This window comes from Lepisosteus oculatus, chromosome 16 (assembly GCF_040954835.1).
Source record: "Lepisosteus oculatus isolate fLepOcu1 chromosome 16, fLepOcu1.hap2, whole genome shotgun sequence".
In the NCBI taxonomy this organism is placed as follows: Eukaryota; Metazoa; Chordata; class Actinopteri; order Semionotiformes; family Lepisosteidae; genus Lepisosteus; species Lepisosteus oculatus.
This window is the reverse complement of record NC_090711.1, coordinates 11,381,663-11,404,924: the sequence shown is the minus strand read 5'-3', so window position 1 is coordinate 11,404,924 and position 23,262 is coordinate 11,381,663. Positions and strand designations below refer to the sequence as shown.

Here is a 23,262-nt window from a genome sequence, read left to right as displayed (position 1 = left end):
ATCCCCGAGGCAATTGGCTCTGCCTTCTGTCATCACCATTGTTTCTCTGTCTTTAGTATTTTTCTTCAATATCTTGGGAAAGAATTCATTCCTATTCCTTAAAGTCACGAGGTGACACTGTTTAGACCCCTGCATTACTGTAGTGCATTTTTCATATGCGTTTTTTTTTTCAAGCACAGACTTATCATTTTGGTTTTACATATTTCATTTTAATAATTTATATAAAAAGGCCACCACTATAGACTAACAAGGAACAATATTATGCTCTCAAACTTCTATCTAATATTTCAAAGTAAACTTGAAATACATATGTCACAACTTAAAATGTGTTTGGCAAACTATATGCTGTTGGTTGCAAATACAATTTTCCTAGATACAAGACAGCAGAGTTTTTATGTGTCTTTGCGTCTTTCAGAGACAACCTTGCCCCAGTTCCATGATGCTGAAATGAAAACACCTGATAATCACATTCCTTTTTTAACAGTGTGATGACTCAGCATATTTCCTCTGGTGATCCTCAGGGCATTAACACTAGCCTAGATTTTTGCAACACCTTTTCTTATGAGTTAATGTGATGCCAAAACGAAATGCCTATTTCCAAAAAATGTACTGTAGAGACATAAAGATATATGGCACAGTATCCGTGGCAGGTAGTGAAGAGCAGCAAAAATCCTGTTTTCAGCAGTTTATCAAATATAAACTTGAGTGATTCATATTGTTATGTGCAGCAATGTTACAAAATTGAAATCTGCCAGCTTAAACACTTTACCTTGAGCTACTTTTATCCCTCTATAAACAAAGCCAATCATCAGCTTATAATCAAAAAGCCAAGAGAGCTGTATTAGAAAGAAAATCAATCCAAGAAACAGACTTGTTGCAGTAAGACTTAGCAATATTTTCCCTAGTAACAAATGCATTTGCTTGCTGTAATTGCATCAGTTTGTAATATAGTATGCATCAGTTATCTGCATTGCAACACAGATTAATCCAGTCTTTGATTTGTCCTAATTGTTCCAGAATGGCAAAAGACATGACGCTAGGAGGGGGCTGACAGTACAAATAATTCCAAAACGAATGAACATTCAGAATCACTGAACAAATTCAGTCGGTCTTAATTATCCGTCTAGGTGTTGATAAATGCTCCAGTTCCCGTGTCAGACAACCCAATAAGGTGAATGTTTTATTCTGTTATGTCTGTTACCTAGAAAACAATTCTGTCAATGGGTGCAGGCACACATAAAATGCAAAGTCCTGAGAGCAAACAAATGTCAACTCTTTAGGTGAAGGACGTTCATAATGCTGGTGATTTTATGGACAGTTTGCCTTGTACAGTAGCTTTGCTTTTTATAGGTCAGTAATTGAATATTACTATTGAATTTACAGGGATGTCCTTTTGTGTGAACAATCGTGCCTGGACTCCAGCATATTAGACCAGGCATGGTAAAAAAGTGCAAGTCTCAAACAGCGTTTGCGAAGTGATGACTTATGAGCTTGAGTGCAGATTGCAAGCCTCTCTTGCTGTTCAGTTCCTATTAGGTTTGCACATGAGTGATGTGTCTCAGAGCAGAAGCTTCTAGCAGCCATCAAAAGAGCAGCCCTGTTCCATGACATCATGAAACTTACTACCAGCATCAGGCAGCTGAAGCGCTGGGGAGAACAAGAGGAGTTTAGACAGACAACAACTGGAATCACTGAAGAGTTTAGAGAAGGCGTTTCTTAAGTCAACTTTTATTTTCAGCTTAATAAATCCAAATTTTAGCATTCTAGTTTTAGACAAGGAATTACCATTTGTAACCCTTTTAACTTTCACAGCCCAAATTTACTTTCAAGAAAATTTTAGACATAATGAACATGATTGTTAAATTGAGTTTAGAGAGAGACTGTAAATGGTCTTGTAGAATTAATGGCCACAATTATTTTTGTGAAGAGAAGCTCACCCTTGTAAATGGTCTGATTCATAAAAAGGCCTTTATGAGGTCCTACCAACTTCTTTGTGTTATCGAAATACAGTACATCAAACAAGATTGCTTGACAAAATGCAGATCTTAGAGGTCGCAAATTGCTTTCTTAGCCAATATTATTGCAGTTATGGAGAACAAACTGCAGTGTGCCCAAGCGTTGGTTCTTCTTCAATCCTGCTGAAGCCTGTCAGACAGGTTATTCTCACTATCAGATTTGCGCATATATTGTATTTCTTTCGAGAAATGCAGACTGATTCATCAGTGTGGAAGTTGACATATTTAAAAGGAAAATCTCTGTGTGGTCAGTGGCCACTCCTGTTCTGAACTAGGGGCATAGTGACAGTATAGAACTATTTGTATCCCTTTGGCATGAAGTTCAGATGTTCATTTTTTATTTTTTAATATTACAGTTCACTTTCTGCTTGTAAGAAAATCTATTTAAATCATTATTTTATTGTAGTAATTTTTCTGTGAATCAGAAAATCATGTTTCTGCGATTCATAGAATTTCAGCCTAGAATGATTCATTTGATTTCAGCAAGAATTAATCATGGGTTCGAGGTCTGCCTGAAGATCTGAAGTCATATGGATGATACCAACTAATACCATCTATGAAAGCCACTGGATGATTATTGGCACTGAAAAAAAAAGGCCACAGCCTACAATCTCTTTAATAATTGTGCTTTGTCATCATAACACATGAAGAACATAGGATGAAAAATGGGGCATTGACTTCCTTTCTTAAATTCTGTTAAGGTGATTAACAGGGTATACTATATCTATAACATATACTATTGACACACCTGAAGAAGGCTCCACGGCCGAAACGTTGTGTTCTCTTTCTTCTTTTTTTCAGCATGGAATAAACCTATTACTTGTTCCTTTGCAGCCTACGCATGCTGACGCAGCTACCCACCTATACTATATCTATACAGTTTATACAGCTAAACATTTGATCGCTATTTGAAGAGCTTAGTGCTTTATTAGAAAATAGACTTTGTACTGTTACATTAGGTATTTAACTTGTATTTAACGTTAATCAAATGTTTTTATTTGTAACAACATTATGTTGGATTTTCAGTACTTTCCCAATATCAATAAATTACTCTGATGTTGAAAAATCAATTTTGGAAACATTTCACCCCAGTTATATTCCTATAGATAGTTCTGGAATGCTGTGGCCCACCTCTGAACCCGAGTCTCTATAATAGTCTATGTACTGTTCTTCTAAAATAGATTCTGAAAAATAGACCTTTTAGAACACGCAGTTCTAAAATAAACAGCTCTTTACCAAATTAGTCATGCACTTACGACAGTCAGACAGATAAGAGTTTGCAGCACATTTAATACTTAAACTAAGAGCACCTGAAGTTGCCCTCTAAAGTAACTGTTCTTGACTGCTGCCCTTGTTCAAAGAAGACTGGAAAAAAGCAAAGCCTAATAATTTCCATGAGATCATAGCAAGGTTGGGAAGTTACGGTATGTACGAAGTATTAAAACAATGCCTATTGAAATATTACATTTTAGTCATAAGAGATACGAACAGAAATCAGAGGTCTGTGACCCACAGTTGTGAAAATGCTAATCAACCCTAACACTGTGCCCCAGTACCCCTTAATGTAAATTATGCATTCCAGATTTCACAAAGTATAGTACCCCTCCCTCTAGAGCATTAGACATTATTTAATACCAGAGCACTATTTAAGTTGGACCATATGCTTTTATTAAGCACAAGATTGTGAGTAAACAGCATGCATTGCAGTGCACTAAAGTAATATTTTTGTAAATGAGAATTCAATATCTACAGTGGGCAAAGTTGGATAATCTTATTTTTTTACTTAGGAGACCCTGAATTCAGAGTTTCTTTCTCTGTAAGTTAATCCATGTGAAAAGCTGTGTCCTGGCTAAGTGACAGAAGAAGCAAAAACCTACAAGGTTATCATCTCGTCTTGTACTGAAAACATTATTGAGACAGCATGAGTCTGCAAGCTGTAGCATAATCAGAACATGTCATGGCCCAATCCAGTGCTAACTTGAAAACCTTGCCTACACTGATTAATTCTTATTTAAGTGTAAAAAGTAAAATAAAGCTAAATTTGTAAGATTGTATTAAAATATTAAATCTTGTACATGTGGGTGTATAAAAGGAAAGCATTATCTGCTTGACTTGGTCCTGTTTAGTGAAGGAAGTAATGCGCTTTTAGTAACATCCCCCTTCATGCATAAAAATGACAGCAGCCCCTGAGTGAAATTTTCTATTAGTATGGCATGGATGCAACACTTAAACAAATCCAGAATCAAAATCTTTAAAAACACTCCGCGCTCTTTAGGCACTGTATGCTTTGCTACTTTTCTAATCCACCCACGCTGGCTGACACTTTTGTCCTGTGAATTACGGCCCTGTTTATATTTAGTTAAAAATAATGACATAGTTTGAAATTAAAAGAAAAAAAACAGATGACATAAGCAAACAAATACGGAGAGGGAAGAACAAAAAATCCCCAGACTTCTAATTGAACTCTCTTCAGAAGTTTGCATCATTTCCGTATGAAACACACAAGCCAATTAAGGACTTAAAAAAAAACTAGAGGACAAAATTAGTTCTCTGTAGACTATTAAAATTGTTGAATGTGGAACAAGGGTTGAGATTCCCTAATGTCCATTAGCCTGTGGCAATTGCAGCATTAATTGGACTATTATGACTTTATGTTAAGCTGCAGACAGCATCCCCAACTTCAGGAGCCATTCCTTCTTAACACAAGAGAACTACAAAGGGAAGTGTTTACAAAGCCTTTAGAAGCCTGGGGCTCATTATTGGCGTGCAGCATTTAGAGTATCTAATTAAGCATTTAAAGTCAGAATCTCACTGGAGTGTCTTCTGGGTGTCAGATGTTACCTTAAGATGGATTTTTTTAAATCGCCAACGTGTCCACATCTCCACTCGCAAAGTTCTCCTGGGTCGAGGACCTCAAGGAGTGTACATTACATCGTGGCATAATGTGGTGCAAGTTTTGGGAACATGCATGTTTTGACACATGTTCTATAACTGCAACAAGTACAGGAGAGCTTTTACGACCTCTTGTCTGTTATACTGCTGCCTAAATGTTTTTAGAAGCACATTACAGTAATCATTTGTCAGTCCTTCACTTGGAAGGTAACATTTGTTTCAAGGACCGAGGAGAGCATTTTAAAGGTAACATCTATATTTACTTAAAAAGGAACAAAACAAAATGAGAACAGTCAATGCATTACATTACCAACCTACTCCTGTATAATTATGATTAGTAACTTAGCTAAATATCACTCATCTTCCATTTCTAGTAACCACTTTATCCTTAGAGGGTTGTGGTGAGCTGGAGTCTAACCCAGCAGGCGGGGGTTGCAAGGCAGGGCTCCTCTCTGTATGGGATGTCAGGACACACACACGTTCTGGGACAATTTGGAGCCACCGATTAACCAGGTCAGCATGCGTCTGGTCTGTAGGAGGAAAGCAGAGCAGTTTGAGAAAAGCCACGCAGAAATGGGTGAACATGAAAACGCCTCACAGCAGGCCCCCCGAGCCAACTCTGAACACAAGACCCAAGAGGCAGCAGTGTAAACCACCATGCTTCTCAGCCTCAGGTCACCTGAATCAAAATAATGTATGGCAGACGGGGTAGAAAACTCCAGAAGAAATTTATTTGGGATCGAGAATGGAAAGTTTTGAAGTAGATTCCTTATGAACGAAAGGGCTGAATGAGATCCTCACATCAATAAGCAGCAAACCAACAAATGAGCAAGATGGGACAATTTCCTTCCTTGTGCTTTTATGTTCTAAACGGTTGGGTTTCTACACAATCTCATGCTGAGAAATGAAAAGAGGATTCAAGGACACGAAGACCAATACAAGGTTTCTTTGTTTTGCTTTACACATATGGCTGGTCTGAGAAGTCCACGCCTCTACCACCTGATTGAGGGGGTGGTGCAGTTTAACTTTGGTGGCAGCAGTAGTCATCCATCATGGACCTCAGGGGAAACTACAAACAACACTGAGATGTAGTCAGGACCCTTCATCAGCAGTATTTGGGACATAAGCAGACAACTCTGTTACTGTCTCAGTAACGGAGCCTGCTGTATAAGTGTTTCTTTTGGATTCCTGAGTCCTTCATACAGTGAAAGGAATTTTAGGCCCTTTTAAAAAAAGTGTAAAATAAATCTGCAACATTTCAGATTCACTTCTTTGCGCATGCATGTCATGGAATTCACTAGGTTCGTTTCCAGTAGTGTGACTCATCAAGAACAGATTTGTGAAAATTATGACAGTATAAGTCCTAACTAAAAAGAAAAATTCCACTTTGCAGAACCTGCTTCCTGCGTACTTTGTCGATACCTGAGTGGCTCGCTTTGCATCAGGCGAGGAGACGCGGATGCAATATGCATCTTAAGCGCAGTATAAATCCGGAAGATGAAAATGTCACAGAGCAGGTTCATTTTGTGAAGAGGTTTTGATTGCCACGTGCATGTAATTGATTGTTCCAAGGACAGGAGGAAATCTAGAAATGTCATAACAGTCCTGGTTAGCCTGACTCCATTGCCAGGCAATCAATGGGAAGCAAAAAAGATATTGATTTGTACACTTGAGAACTGTAGCTTGAGACAACAAGAGAACAGGGGAAGAGGGGGCACAGACCTGTCACTGGCACCTATGAATTTTCCCATCCCTGAGAGAGATAGAGTTGCCTCCCTAGAACGCAAAGGGCAGGAAAAAAATGCAGCTGTTTTCTTTCTAACCCAAAGCTTCGCTGTTTTACATGTCAAATCAATGGAAAACCTGCAGTGGGGAAAAAAAAGAAGAAAAATAGTTCTGCTGATTTTTCTTTAGTTTGAATTAGCCCTTTTAATATTCAATCTACAGGCGTATTAGCAGATAGTTGTTCTCACTCATTTATCAGTTAAGCCTGCTTGTCATGATAAAATGAATGTCTTTGTGCTGAATGAAAATATTGTGCCTGAATTGCAGCTGGGTAGGTGCACAGATGGGATCAAACCAATTTTGCCCCCTAAACCTCCACTGCCTCATCCCCTCCCAAACGGGAATCACAAATAAAATCAGCAGATCATATCTGGGAGAGGTTTTCAGATTTGAGAAAAGTTTGGAGGTTATGACAATTCATTCTGAACTAACATAATGAAACGAAATCCACATCTGTGTACATCAGTACTGTGCTATTTCAGCAGTGTACATCTTTTTTTTTTCCTGGACTAGATTGTGAAAACACAATCTGGCAGTGCGACTCAGGAGTTAAAGATATTTTTAGTGGCAAAGTATATTATTTTCTTTTTCATTCTGCCACAATAGCAATAAACATAAGAATTTATCTTTTCCTTTTTTCCACCATGTGCCTGACTACCCCAAGGGTATCTGTCAACTGACACTTCTGCACCCTGCAGAAGCTCATCTGAACATTGTCTTCTCTTGAAGTTGATTTGAGCCCAGTGGCAATATGACTTTAATTACCTGAAAATACCATAGCAAGAGCCTTTTCAAATGCTGAGACATTCATTAACAGAATCTTAATGTGCCAAGGTCTGAGCTCATGTAGGGTACGTAATTTTCTCCCTTATATGTTTATTGTACATTTTCTGTTGTGGTCAAGAATGCACAGAGCATGATATCAGCAAAACAATGCCTGCAGTAGATGACACTGATAAGCTTTTTGACTCTGCATTTGACAAATGCTGACTAGTGCATTGTGATTAAAATGAATTGGTGATTTGTTTTCCAAACTAATAACACGTGGCAACATGTTGCTTTGAAATCTATGCTTAGAATGCTTTTGAAATACTACAAATAATAATGTGTAAATTTGAATGTGACCAACGTGAACTCTTTCTACCTTTCAAATGTGGATAGATACGCACTGCTCTAGGGAGCTTGTATAGTAACAGGAAATGTTGCAAGTGGCTTTTGTACAGCGGGGAAAGAGTTGAGGCATATAAAGGAATATGCTGATGACAGATCATCAACTGATCTTTTTTTTTTGCTAATGAAGCACTGGGTTAGAAATGTTTCACATCCCGCCCTTTCCTGGAGTTTTGTTATGTCCAGAAACTGCCAATTCCTGTTTTATTTGATCCAGATCCGCTGGCCGATACACCTGACTTTAAGTCACTTTGTTTTTGGAAGGCAAGCACTGCCCTAATTCCCCTGAGGTCAAAGGTGACACTCCTCGTTAAATCATGGAAAATCTGAGGTATCCGATATGCGTAGTTTCTCACAGATAAGCCAGAAGCTTCTACCAAGAGATCTAATATTTGGACTAACCTTTTTGCAAATCTGTGGGTTGAAAAGTAGAATAAGCTTATATTTCTTCCATAGCTAAACTAAAAGCAAACAACTTCAAGAAAGCTAATGAATTGCACCCATGGCAAATATTGTGTATCTGTTAGGTGTATCTGTTTCAGTTTTCTAAAAAATGAAAATATTAGGGCTTTGAGTTTAATAAGCTGAATACAACATTTTAAAATGCTTTTTAAAATGTGTACTTTTAACAATTATGTGTGTTTCCATTGAAAAAAAAAACATGAAAGATATTTTGGACAAGAAAGATTTGTCAATTTCTCCGTAAACATTATAAAACCTTCCCAGAAGAACGTGCTGAAAGAACTGTAATAAAAAAACAGTTGTGCACAATTTTCTCAGCACCCACATCTGACTATTTTTATGAGAAATTGAGAATCTGATGTGCCAGAAATCAGAGGCTGTTGTAACGGATTAATGTTATAAACATTTCAAGTCGCTGATTTATGATAGACACCCTAGGTTTTCTGACCTTTGCATATCCCTGTCAAAAGATATAAATTTGCAGTGACACAGATTGGAGGCTTTACAAGGTTTTATGACATGCTAAATCTCTGTTTTGGCGTGCCGTCCTCCCATTTTGTAAGCCTAGTTAGGTTGAAAGCTGTATTTACTGGACTTTAATAACAAAGACAACATTATTCTTACAGCACACCAGGCATGATTGTTTGTCAAGGAAAGAAAAGAAAGATTAAAAAAAACGATGTGTGCTTTTTTAAAATCATTCATAGGATCACATTAACATATGTTCATAATTTTTAGGACTTGTCATAGTTTATTCATAGATATGAAGTATGTTAGACTGCACAGTAGATAATGTCAGGTAAAATAAAACTGCTACAGTATCAAGGATGTTTAAACCCTCTAAGCAAGACTGGAAATTATTGCCTTAAACCTTGTTCACGGCAGATTAATTTTATCTTTGTATTTTATAAATGAATCTTATATTATTTTTGTTGCAATGGTTACTTGCCCTATTGATATGTTTACAAATTCAGAACATACATTACCTTGTGCTATATGATTATGATTATGCAGCATAAGTGTGCCATTGTACTTGCATTGTGTTATAATGCATTGTGCAGCACCTTCATCTGCCTGTAAGCAGAATGCCTCACAGGCAGGCTTAAAGTGGCTTCTTCAGTTACTCTGCTACATGCATCTGCTGATGCACTGAAGGCTCATGCTGTTTGGCACAAAATCAGAGCTGGCAAACACAAGTTCTCCATTACAAATACTTTGAGAAGTGTAACTAGTCATGTGGGTATTTGGCATGATCCTTGCCCGGAGGTTAATTGGAGGTTTTCATTTGATTAATTCAGGGTATCAGATCCCAGAGCTAAGAGCTAAAGGGAGGATGTATTCTCAGAAAGTTTTTTTTAGTCCAGTGGTAGTAAAAGAAAAAATTGTAGGTACTCACAATGCTGTCTTTTCTCCTCCAGAGCCAGAAACAATAGTTGGATACTATTCAAAGTATCTGAATAATTCCACCAGGATAAAAATCATCAGTGATTACAGTATATTCTTCTGTTTTTAATTATGCATTTTTAAGTGGATCTTAAGACCAAGTTGTCTTTAAAAAATAGTTTTAAGTTAGAAATTTTACTAGACGTTTGATGGACTGGTCTGCCAGTGTATCCCATCTAGATCACATCTTTCCTCATTGAGCCCCTGATTGTGAGTTTCAAGTTATTGAAAATGAATGGATAGACCTTGAAATCTTGAAATACGTCTAATATCATTTGCTGGGCATTTTTTAAACCCTATTCCATGCACTTACTAGGAAAAATAATTAAAAAAAAAATTTCCAGCCTTTCAGTAGCACTTACTGTCTGAAGGATTTCTCCTAGGCTACTGAAAGAGGAGCACTGTGGTCTCTCCCTTACAACTGCAACTAATACTCTCAGAACTACTTCTTCTACATCTCAGGTTAGTTTAGAAAAATGTACATTTAACCCGTCAAATGGGTCCACACAATGTGAAATCTAAAACTCGTGAAACCTAAGTGAACACAATTCAATGCTCAATGTAATCCCTTCTTTTGTTTTAATTGACAGTTATTATTATGCACATTGAAAACACAACATTAGCTTCTGGTAAATATATTGTCAAACATCCTAATTGCGTTTATTCTAGTTTTACTAAATGTAATTCCTCATGAGTACTTGTTTAATTGCATCAATAGTGGTATGTGTCTCATTTTGTTGTCTGTTTTGATCGTCATCACCTTAATAGTCCTATATATATGCCCATGCTCAATAGTTTATTAAACTCGGGTGAAGGCATTGTTTTGCTGAAAACATTGTTTTTCAAAGTCCTGGTCATGTAAATGAACTATATATATATTTGGGGTACTTTTGAGTATGTGGCGGTTCGTTTTCTATCGATCGAAGCTGAAATCCATCATCTTCCACCTCCATAATCTGTTAATAGTATGCATCTTCTTTCATTTTTAGCCCAGGGTCAAACCAGCAGTTTCTGTACTCCTTTATTGGTTGTGCCAGTCACAAGCCCTGCTGCCTTTTTTGACTTGCAGCAGGGCTGCAGTGTTCCTGAAGACAACGGAACTGCAAAAGAAGACAATCAATAAAACATGACATGTACAGTAGCCAGCGGTATTCAGCAAATGAAAACCTTATTTCATGGGGTTGGGAGTTGGTGGGTGCTGTCTTTCTGTATGTATATATGACATCAAATGAGCCACTGATAAGGTTAGAAAATGGTCGAATAGTCCTGCAGGCTGCAAGGCATTATGGAAGTATACATGGTTTTCTGAAACTCTACCCATTGTAATTTATAATTTGAAATTCTCTCTCTCGGCATAACAAGGTCACTGAGCTTGCTGCAGCTCTGCCATGCTTCTTATAGCCCAGGTTTTATTTCCATGTTTGTTTTAAACCAGTGAATCCTTTGCATCTTCCGCCATTAGCTGCCAGCCTTTCGGCAGAGTTTGTCCTTAGGCACTTGTGAAATATTGATAAAATTCTTATTTTAAACCATCGGTTGTTGAAGTGAAAGCAGTTTGGACTGTGCGCTATACAGCTATAAACCTGCACTGTCAGTTTATCCAGCAAGTACCTCCAACTTAAAAATGGAACTTTTAAAAATGGAAGAGAAACTCTTGAAAGAGTGCTCAGAACAGAGAAGATGTTATTTTTAACCATTATATACTTTTTTGTAATTAAACCCCTGCCATCAACCATTTCTAATATTTCCAGAGGCAGCCTATCTCAAAGCTATGCCCTGGGATTCATTGAGAAACTTAAGCTTTCTCCAATATTAAGAAACCAAGAATATACTATCAGAGAGGTTAAAAACCAGAGTAGGCAATTTAGCCCCTACTAAATTTTGAATGCTAGTAGTTAATGGATCTAAGGGTCTCACCTTGCCATTTTCTGAAGGATCTAAGCATATCAGCATCAACAATATTGACTGGGTAGATTGTTCCAGGGTCCAACAAACCTTTGAATAAAAAGTACCTTAAATGTACTTCCCTGTAGTTTCCATCTGTGTACTCTGATTCATGTTTTGTGGTCAATAGAGCTGACTTTGAGAATTTTGAATACTTGAATCAGGCCCTCTCTTGGTCTTTTCTGTCCAAGACTGAAACGATTCAGCTCTTTCAGGCTGTCAGGATTGGCCATTCCTTTGAGCCCTGGAACAGACCTGGATGCTTTTCTCTGGACTGATTCCAGAGCAGCAATAGCTTTCTTGTAACATGGAGGCCAAATATATACAGTATTCTAAATGAGACCAGAATAGTGCTTTGCACGATTTTAACATGGTTTCCCTTGATAGAAATTCAGTTTTAATTATCATAATATTCCCTTTGCCAGCTTTATTTCTTCTCTGTATTGCTTACAAGGTAACAAGTGTCTCACAGATTGCTCAGTATTTCCATTCTTTTACTTGTAATTTATGTTTTGCTACCTCTTTGTAACTCTCTGCACTCGCCTACATTAAAACCATCTGTCAGTTGTCCGTCCAGTCTTGAACTCTTATCATCTTCAAGCATAACTACTTTACTGACTATACTATAATCTTTGTGCACTTTGTGCTGTTCTTATATTTATTGTTGATATGAATTAGAAGGACTCACAGCACAGATCCAAATAATCAAAATAATAGGAATTTAGAAGATTACAACCCAGAATAACAAGAGTGCTCTGTTCAGTTCTTCACAAAATCGTGTATTATAGTGTATACTAATGGTACAGTTATTCTGTTGTATGTTGACATAATAGTCTGAGTTACTGTACATCAATGCTGGTGCAAAAGCAACTATTAAGGAGAAATCACCTGCAATACTTTGACTGTCTTAAGGCATGGTGCAGAGCTTTGAAACACAATAATTACTTAGGTTTTAGCGTATCTTTGGATTTATCCAGTACTCACATTGAAATGAGGGGGCTGGCTTGTCAGAAATGGTGTTATTTAATTACCAGTTAAGTACTTTGATAATATCTGTGTCCCATGAACAGTTGAACTGAGAGGAAGATTAGAGATTAAGAACTTCTTTCAATCTTTTAAAATTGTAAATAATTTATGCTTTTGATCGGCAGCATTGAAGCTGTTTTCACAATTTTGTCAATTTTTGTAATGATGACTTATGTTAGATATAGACAAGTAAAGAACCCTTTGGTATATTATCCAATATCCAGAACTTTTCAGTTCAGATCTTGAAGATGACCAATTTATTAAACTCAACACAACTGTTCTCTCACTGTATAGCATAATTTTCTATAGTCAGATCTACTTTACTACAGTTTGTAATGGAGCTTACTTAAATAAACTGTTTCAAAACCTGTTATTTGTGCCAATGAGTGGAAATATAAAGGAAATACATTTTGAAGTAACAGATTTATTATTGATTTCTGTGATATTTGGTTTAAACTTACAAAAACAGACATATTCCCATCCACATTCCCTACATGCTGTTACATAGTAATGTTCTTAACTCATATATTTATGAGCACATTCTTATAATGTTCTTAACACACATATTTATATTTATCTCTTTTTATAATGCAGTATACTAAAATGTTGCCTCATGGTCACTGAAATGTTCCACAGCTGGATACTATTTTTTAATATGAAGACATAATGAGAGAGACAGCTGTTCTTATATTTATTTTTTTACTGTGCAAGCAAATAACGACAGTTTTCCCAAACTGTCATCTTTAAGCATCTCTAAATTACCTCTGGTTTTCACAGACAGTTTGTAGAGAAGTGGATACACAGTACAAAAGAGGCGTGTCATTTATTAATAATGCATCATCATATCACTTCAGGTTGTTTTCGACATTGGTGCAAAGATACTGAATGCAGCTGCTGAGGTTTAAGTTTTTTCAAAATTATATTAGGATGCCTGGACGTGAAACTACCCTATACAGAGGAGAATATAATATTCCCATTATTTTCAGTTCAAGCATTCAGATCTCTGGATAGGGTCATTTGCAATGATGCTTAGCAAACCATGAGAGGAATCCATTCCCCTTTGTCACTCACAGGCCCACGTTTGCTGTAAACATGTCTAGACGAAAAGGGAAAACCTTTGGCTCAGTCAGTGGCTTGTCATGAATCAAATGATCCTGCAGGACTCTCTCGTTTACAAGGAGAAGCACTAAGCAAATCCTTCTATTTGATTCCTAATAAGACTTTGACTGCCTTCCAAGCCTAAAAGGTTTCATGATAGGATTAGCACTGTGCAAAGCGTTTTAGATTTCAGAAATGGAAGAAATAGCTTGGGCCTTCTACTATAAAACAATGCATGCATGTGTGCGTGCTGTACATATGAAGAAACTAATATAAAAGGGATGGAATTTCAGTTGGAGGCGTAATAACACATGCTCAAAATGGGTTGGAATTCATTTCGGAACAAGTTTTCAGAAGCTTCTTTTCATTTTTTTTTACTAATTTTCCATCTGTTCCATATTGTTTTTTTTACCTTGTTTAAATAGCTTGGCTGTTTTGTGCATTACGAATATGTTGCACCCTGATCACGTGAAAGGGTAGATTCCTGAAAGAGGAGTGTACCAGTAATCCATCTACTCCATCTAGAAGGGACTTATGGAAAATTGAGTTGGGTTCCCAGCTGTACTAAAACTACTTTTAAATTAGTAACCTTAATGTCATTAGTTTTATGCCATTATCTTAAACATAGTATTAAATAATTTTAGGGTGTAAACTATGTATTATTTTATTTTCCAGTTAGGTTTGTAGAGCATTTGGTTTGAAAAAATACCTTGTCATTCTACGTCTCATAGGTTCAATGAAACACCAAATCACATCATTTAACTATCAAATTACACTGATTAGGCTTGTGCTTTATTTAACAAACCAGGTGTCTTCCCTTTGCATAGTAGTTGTGGAAGCCTTTGTTCTAGTGCACTACAGGAAGAGAGCTATCCACCTCTTTCCCATTCTCTTTGAGTCTGTTCCTCTCTCAAAATGTGTTGATGCTACAAGCATTGCTGGTAAGAGATATAAATTGTTAACATACTGCTTATTTTTCATCTCTTTCTCAGTGTACGTGCCAGAGGAAGATATCAATCTCAGAGAGACTTCTGCGGGGGATGAAGGAGAAAATGACTCTCCGCCTGAAGAGAAGTGCCATGACAAAGCCAGCGCAGAAGAGCCCGAGGAAAAGGAGACCGATAACAAAAGCAGTTACAGCTACCAGAACTCGCCAGTGAGCGCTGCCTCCAATCAGGAAGCCGAGTTAGAATCTCGTCTCAGTGATGCCAGTGACAGGCTGTCCGACTTCAAGAGCATCTCCCCATCAGGAAGCCAGAAGGACGAGGACACCAAGAGTCTGAAACTCAAAGATGAGATGCAAAATAGCTTGGAAAAAATGAGAGCAGCCTATGCCAACTTCCTCTCAGATTCCTACTGGTCAGGAATTGGGCTGGATCTGAAGGTGGGTGCCAACTCTGGCAAAGGGAGCTGTGACAGCACCAATGGCAGCACCAAGAGTGACTTTGACTGGCACCAAGACGCTCTCTCAAAAACCCTGCAACAAACTCTTTCTCCAAAGCCTGCCTCCAAGCCAAACCTTTTCAGCTCTGTCCATTTATACAGGCAAAACAGTAAAACGTGCGGGACGGTTTTCACTGGGGCTAGTCGTTTCCGGTGCAGGGAGTGCAGTGCGGCCTATGACACTCTGGTGGAGCTGACAGTGCACATGAACAAGAGCGGGCACTATCAAGATGACAACCACAACAGACATGGCAATGCCTCCACATCCTGCTCCAAGACAAGGAAAAGGAACCTGCAAGACATGGAAGGGAAGGAAGATGCTCAGAAAGTTCTCAAGTGCATGTTTTGTGGTCACTCTTTTGACTCCCTCCAAGACTTAAGCGTCCACATGATAAAAACTAAGCATTACCAAAAAGTGCCTTTGAAAGAACCCATTCCTGTTATTGCATCCAAAATAGTCCCCCCAGCAAAGAAACGGGCTTATGAAGCCACTAGGCCATGTTCACCTGATTCTACCACAGGGATTTCTGGATATACTGACTCTAGGGCATCAGGCTTTCACAATTCCCACAACCGGTATGGATATCAGAATGGTGCTAGCTATACCTGGCAGTTTGAGACATGCAAATCTCAGATTTTAAAGTGCATGGAATGTGGGAGCTCACATGACACTCTTCAGCAGCTGACCACTCACATGATGGTTACAGGCCACTTTATCAAAGTTACAAGTTCGGCTTCCAAAAAGGGCAAGCAATTAGCCCTTGATCCCCTGGCCGTAGAAAAGATGCAGTCTCTTGCAGAGCCCCCAGTAAATGAGACTCAGTCTGATCCTGAGGGTGCAAAAGCATCACCAAACAGCTTTGAATTGGGAGAGACCGAGATCCAGAAAGAAAAAGGACCAGAGACAACAGGCAACAAGACAGAAGAAAAGGATGGGAAAGATGGCAAACAGGAAACTGGGGAACAAAAATCAGGGGAAGCATCTTTTAAGTACCCTTACCTGCGAGAAGAAGACCTTGAGCAAGAATCTGAAGGAGGAGGTGATATATTGAAGTCTTTGGCCAATACAGTTGCCTCAGCAATCAATAAAGCTCAGACTGGGACACCTAGCTGGAGTGCCTATCCCAGCATTCATGCTGCATACCAGCTTTCTGGAGTGATGAAGAACTCCAACCTTCCAGTCTCTCAGCCAATACAACTGAAGCAGGCATTTAACAACAGGTTGAGGCCAATAGCCCCAAAAGGGAAATTTTATCAGGCCGCCCCAGGTATCGAGTCTTTTGCAGGTCATCTCCATAATGTGGAAATCAAAAAAGAACAGAGCAGCCCATCTGATGATAAAGAGGCCCAAATTGGAACAGCTGACCAGAAAGCCCCTGCTGAGAGTGATGTCCAGAACGAATCTTCTGTTTCTACACAGGCAGATAAGGACAGTGTGAAAGATAGTACTGAAACAATGAAGGGGAACCTCACTCCAGATTTCTCAGAGGGAAACAAGAAATCACCCAGCCCTCCTGCTAGCAATGGAGGTGGCAATGTGTCAGCACTTATCAATGACTCTCCTGAGATGCTTGGCGTAAACCCACTAAGTGCTTTGCAGTCTGTTTTGAACAATCATCTGGGAAAAGCTAATAAGCCCTCTCATCCCCGACCTGAGGCCACACTCACTGCAAGTACTCAAGCCATGTTCTCCAAACTGAGCAGAAGCTTGGAGAAACCTGCCTTGGCACTCGTCCCCCCCAGAGCCAGCAGTCTTAACAGCTCCTTTCTGTTCGAGAGCAATGACCAGCCCATTGACTTGACAAAGTCAAAGAGCAGCAAAACGCAGGCCACCTCCCGGGTTCAATCTTGCACTCCAGTGCCCCAAAAACATGCCCTGTCTGACATTGCTGACATGGTCAAGGTTCTTCCAAAAGCCACGACGCCAAAACCTCCAATGCCTTCAAGGATGCCTTCCATGAAACTTGAAACAGATGTGAGACGCTTTGAGGACGTATCAGCAGAGGTGTACTCAGTACACAAGAGAAAGGGGCGGCAGTCGAACTGGAACCCTCAACACCTCCTCATCCTGCAAGCTCAGTTTGCCTCCAGTCTCTTTCAGACATCCGAAGGCAAGTACCTACTGTCTGATCTGGGTCCTCAGGAACGCATGCATATCTCCAAGTTCACCGGGCTTTCCATGACCACAATTAGCCACTGGCTGGCAAATGTCAAATATCAGCTACGAAAAACCGGAGGGACCAAGTTCCTGAAGAACATGGACACTGGGCATCCCATCTTTTACTGCAATGACTGTGCATCTCAGTTCAGGACACCTTCGGCATTCATCAACCACTTGGAATCCCACCTAGGCTTCCAGATTAAAGATATGAATAAATTTCCAATAGAACAGCAGACAAAGGTCGAGCCTGAACTGCCAAAGGCCATAGGCGTGAAGGCAATCGAAGGGCCGTCCGTGGATGAAGAGGGTGACTCCAAGTTCAAATGTAAACTGTGCAGTCGGACTTTTGCCAGCAACCACGCTGTAAAACTTCACTTAAGTAAAACTCACAGCAAATCCCCTGAAAACCATTCACAGTTTGTTGAGATGGATAAAGAATAACATTGTCAGTAAGTTTAAAAAAAAGCAAAGGTTTCTACTCCTTTTTCTTTACTGTAATTGCTGTTGTTGCTTTGCTTTTCTTCTTCACAAGGTCTGATTTTTCTTATGTTTCAAGTAGCATTACGTAGGATCATCCATTTTGGAAACTTGTATTTTTAATAAAACACAGACACGGATCCACTGGCTGGACTTGCATAAATAAAAAACCTACAAAACTTTGTTGGTTCAGGGACTCAATAGCTGATTTTTAAAAAATTATTTTGCACCCTGTCCAAACGCATCACCAGTAATGAAACATATTACTGCTTGAAACATAATTGCTGATGTTTGCATGCAATAGCATTGGCTACGACTACTATTTATTTGTATGATATGCCAGGTTTTAATTTTATTACTTTTAAGAAAAAAAATGAAATGATTAATGCATTTATTGTAATTTAATTCAGATCACCAGACACCTGCATTTTTACTCAGATGTCCTGATGGGTAGATTGATAAACCTGTTGGCACATTTTGAGTTAACAGAAATGTACAGTATATTGCTCTGTAAAAATATATTGTGTTGCAATGATAGAACATTAAAAAAGCACTTTAATAAATGTTTCATCACCAGTTTAGGCTTAGATGCTGTACATGATCTTACGGTTTTAGACGGGCTGGAAATAATGGCGTCCTTGATAAATGTACATACTGTAGAACGAAAATAGTGTTGAGTTTCATGTTAAAAGAACATACTGAAACAAATGAAACCTGCACTTTTTGTACTGATACAAATAAAGCGTTAACATTTTCTAAGAATTTGCTTTCATTCCAAGACTATTGTTCATTGCAGCAATGAATGCCCTGTTTGCAGATAAAAACCTTTGTGGCACAGAAGTTCTACCAAGAAGTCCAAAGGTTTTTCTTTTCCGCGACTATGCAGCAAGACCTAAAAAAGCACACCTTCATTCAGTCAACTGTTTTATCCTCATTCATATGACGGTTGAGGGGTGTTCGGAAAGATGGCAGTGAGACACCCAGTCCTGTTTTTGAAAACGAAAGGTGACCAAAACGTGTATCTTCACATCTCACATCTCCATTCCAGAAACACAAACACCTGATACCTGCACAGAAAGATCTCAGGTAGCAAGCACAGGGACAGTGATCATTTTCCCCATTTGCTTGAATGGCAGGAAGGATTTAAAATCTGCTGACATGGCCTATGATTGCTCCTGTCAAAAGGGAGCTGAGTAAGAAGCAAGCAGGAATGAACAGACACTTTAGGTACCATACATGTACCTCTGGAATAGACTCCAAGTTACCATAACCCTTGTCTGGATCCAAGTTGCCATAACCCTACACTTGGCGTAAACCATTATCTAAAGAAGCAGTCTTTAGATAATGGATGGATGGTTGGAGTGGGATACATGATAGCATTGGGTAAATTCATAGGACAATTCCTCAAGTCAACTCTTTCCACAAGGACAACCAACTTAATGGAAAAATTAAGAATTGCAATATATAACCATTTTGAAACTGTTTTTAACATGATAAATTAATAAAACCGTGCCTTGCCACATGCAATATTGATCATAGAGCAAGTCAAGGAATTCATCAGCAAACACAACATTAATGAAAAAGTATGCTGAAGAGGCCTCAGATGATAGCTCCCCCCACATCCCCTGCACCCCCAGAGTCCTCGTAACTCATTTAAAATCCATGGAGTTAAATACATGCAAATTAATGGCGTTTTTTTTTTTAAAGAATCAAACCAGGGATATACACACAACATCCAGCTATCAAAGTTAGTTTCTCTGACTACATTTTAGCAATTTTCACCCTAATTAGGTGTTATCATGACAGGATTTGATTCAAAAGAAACAAGGATGCTGCAAACATTTTAACTGGCATGTTCTCTGTGTTTTGGAGCCTCACATTAGCACATTTAATGATCTTGGATGACGGTGCATGTCTGTTTTTAATGGACTGAATGAGAAGAATAAAATCATTTCTAATGTTTTTTTTTTACATTTTATGTTAAATGCTACGTTTTGCCATTTTTTAGATGTCTTCTTAATGGAGTACAGTTGAAATTTGGAATACAATTGAATTGCCTCAAAAGACTTACTTATAGTTATGTATAGTTCCTTCTGGACTAGTAATCAGACAAGCAGATATTTGGAAAATCAAAATATTTAGAGATATATATAGATTCTGTAGCTACATGTGCCTCAAACCATTAGAGGTATTAATGGCAAACAGGAGTTTCACTATTAGCATTTTTTTATCCTTTATCTGCAGATTGCTTGGTTAAGCCTCTTCAATCATGTGGGACTCAGATAACATATTTCAATTTTTTTTAAGGGGGAAAGATGTACTGTCGCAGGATGACAACAACAGTTAAAAACGTATTTCTTTTTTTCGTCAAAGCTATTAAAAAATAATTGCCTTCCAAATTCATAAACATTTAATGCTATTTCATCTTTTTTTTTCATGCAATCAAGTCTTCAATTACCACTACCCATCACATCTCTGTTTTATAACAGGCAACTGACATTTGATGGTAAATGGAGAAAAGCAGACTAGCACCATGGAGATTTGAATATTCTGACACCAACTTGCCCTCTATTGTTGAAAATGAGCAGGCAATCATGATTGTTCATCAGATGGCTCCTAATGCAGTTAAAGTATTCAGCTATAATTTCTCCTTGCATTTATAATTACTGTCATAGACCGCACACCTCGCTGAGCAGATTAAGGCTATAAATTATTTAGGCCTTGGCTTTAGCTAAGGGAACTTGATTTGTCTGGCAAGCCGTTACGTTTTAGGGTATCAACTATTTTAAAGAAAAGAGGCTGCGTGATCTGAGAAACAGCCGAACATTGCAGCAAATTCAGTCCTAGCTATGTTTAATTAAAATAAAAAAGCAATATGCAAAGTACTGATATGTGCTGATAAAAAATAGTGCTTCCTGCTACGCTCTTCAATACGTCTTTAAAGCTTTACTTCTTTAAGAAATCCAAAACTAGATTTGCAATATCATAAATGGTCATTTATTTTTATTACAAACCCAAGCATATATTTTACTTGCAGGACACTAAAATCAAATAAAGTATTTACAAAGAGATGCAGAGATTCAGGCAATGCAGCATTTCTTAGTTTCTTGTCATTCTATTTGGTTGTTGCAAAGAAAGGCTGCTAATGTGGATGGTGTGTGTTTTCAAACACTTTTTGTGCCAGATGTACCCACAGCACTATTAAAAAATAACAGAATTCTTTACATAATGAGCAAGAAGTACAGTAACTGAAGACCATGGGACAAAAATCAGTGTCTGCAGTAAGAACTGCATTAAGGAGTGGAGATCTAACAATAAGACAGCTATGAAGACACCCATCTCCAGTGTAATCCAGAAAAACAAAATACCGTGTTTTATGAAAAATATATTCATGCACATTGCTATAGGTTTGAAACACTGGCACCTGACATTGACCTTCTGCTGAAAAATGAATGGCATGTGGGCTCATTCATATTCAGATCTACAATATAAATTTACTTTCAAAGGATGATTCACATTGCTATTAAAATATTTCAGTATCTGAAGAAAACTTTTTCAGAATAAATTGAAATATTTGACACCCGGTTTTTCTGACTTCCTCACTTGCATTTCTATGGCTTTTTATTTAAACATATCTGCACTTATCCCACAAAGCTCGACGTGCACAATCACTCCATTTAAAAAATAACAAAGAAATAGACTACATAAGAACAGTGAACTTTTCAAGATTTTTCATCCTAGTAAAATGTGGTGTCTTTTTCTTCAAACTCTGTTTATCAACTTGTCAGACCGCTGCTTGAAAATTGTCATTCTTCTGCCTAATTATATTCCAGTCCTATAAACTGTTTTTGAATAGCTAGACACAGATTGAACAAGTAAATGCAAAAATGTAATCGCAGAAATGCAGTTTGGTCAGACTTTGTACTGTGTGTATGAGGTGTAGCATCTTAAAAAAGAACACATTACCATTTCACTCGTATATCCAAGCTATGCAAAATATTAAGAAAACAGACAAAGTTGTGAGATATTTACTGTACTTTGAAGAAGAAACACCCTACATAGGGTTTGTACTGTACCTTAAACGTTGTGACTGAACTTTATAACTGTTTTTGGTAGTATTTAAAATTTGTATGGAGCATCTAGATATACTGTGTTGAAAATAATTATAGAAATGGAAAAGTGAGAATAAATGCAAATTTTGCATTAACAACTTTTATGTAAGATTTAAATATGACCTAATATAGTATTGACATGCTATATAACAAGGAATTGTTTCCATAATTATTGCTAATATGGTGTAAAAACTAGTATTGTCCCAGGGAATACTTACAAAATAAAAGTATTTTAACATTTATCAGATTAAATATGAACAAATCTTATACTGATTCCACACTAACTATTGAAATCAGAAAATCAGAATTACTGGACATGTTTCCAGTGATGTACAGTTATGTCTTATTTAGTCTGACACGATAATGTATTTTTAAAGAAAAGACAGATATATTTGAAAATTGGTAATATAGCTAAAAATAATTCATGCATATTGATAAATCAATCTCTGTAATGAAAATCAAGGGTAAGAAGTTTGCCATAACAAATCTGAAATATTTCAGATGTGCCTGGAGTGCTTAATTTGATTGCTAAAGTAAAGCAAAGAGCATAAGAGAGTATCACTTAAAAGAAACGTGAATGTAAAATCAACATTCAGTATCTCAAAAAGAAAGGGTTCATAGTATAGAAATCAATAAGTGTGAGGAGCAGACTGTTCTTAAAGACCTCTGGTATTTGGTAAAGTGTGCTTAGGAGACCTTGGCACCTTCCAAGAGACTGGAAATTGTTGTGTTGTATGTTGAGCACAAGTTTGCAACAGCAGGTAACCTATTGTCGAAACTAGCCAGTGTGCCATCACTGTTGAAACAGAAAAGCAAACAAGCAATATTTCTTAATCTTCATGTCTTCGAAATACAGACTTGCTCAAAAATGAGCATGAAATAGCTAATTAAACTAAAAGTTTGATTATGCAGCTTCTTTAACTTTAAACTGATTGGGCATGTATGCAATGGGGATGTCATTTTACATCCTTTAACTACCAGTAGAAGCTGTTTCAATCAAAGCATCAGGAAATATTTACAGGAAAGTAGACCCAAGCCAGAAGACTTTACAGCCAGAGCCTACACAGATGACAGTAGTGTGCATCCTCATGCAATTACCATTTCACCTCTATGTTTCAGTTCATTTTGAAACAGAAAGAAATACTTATGTTTTGTACATAATAATAATTCCTTACACGTTATCTAATGCTTTTCCGGACACTCCACTCAAAGCTCTTTACAGGTAATGGGGATA

General features: G+C 37.8%; 1 protein-coding gene across 1 annotated transcript in view; it reads left to right on the top strand.

Annotated features, from left to right (window-relative positions):
- The window catches only part of LOC102693917 (teashirt homolog 2), an 80,027-nt gene extending 61,349 nt beyond the window's left edge, over positions 1-18,678 (top strand). Inside the window, exon 2 of the mRNA XM_015364674.2 lies at positions 14,828-18,678. Within this exon, the coding sequence (XP_015220160.1) occupies positions 14,828-17,880 (3,053 nt within the window). The 3' untranslated portion in view covers positions 17,881-18,678. The remainder of the gene's footprint in view (positions 1-14,827) is intronic.
- Positions 18,679-23,262: the final 4,584 nt, after the last annotated feature.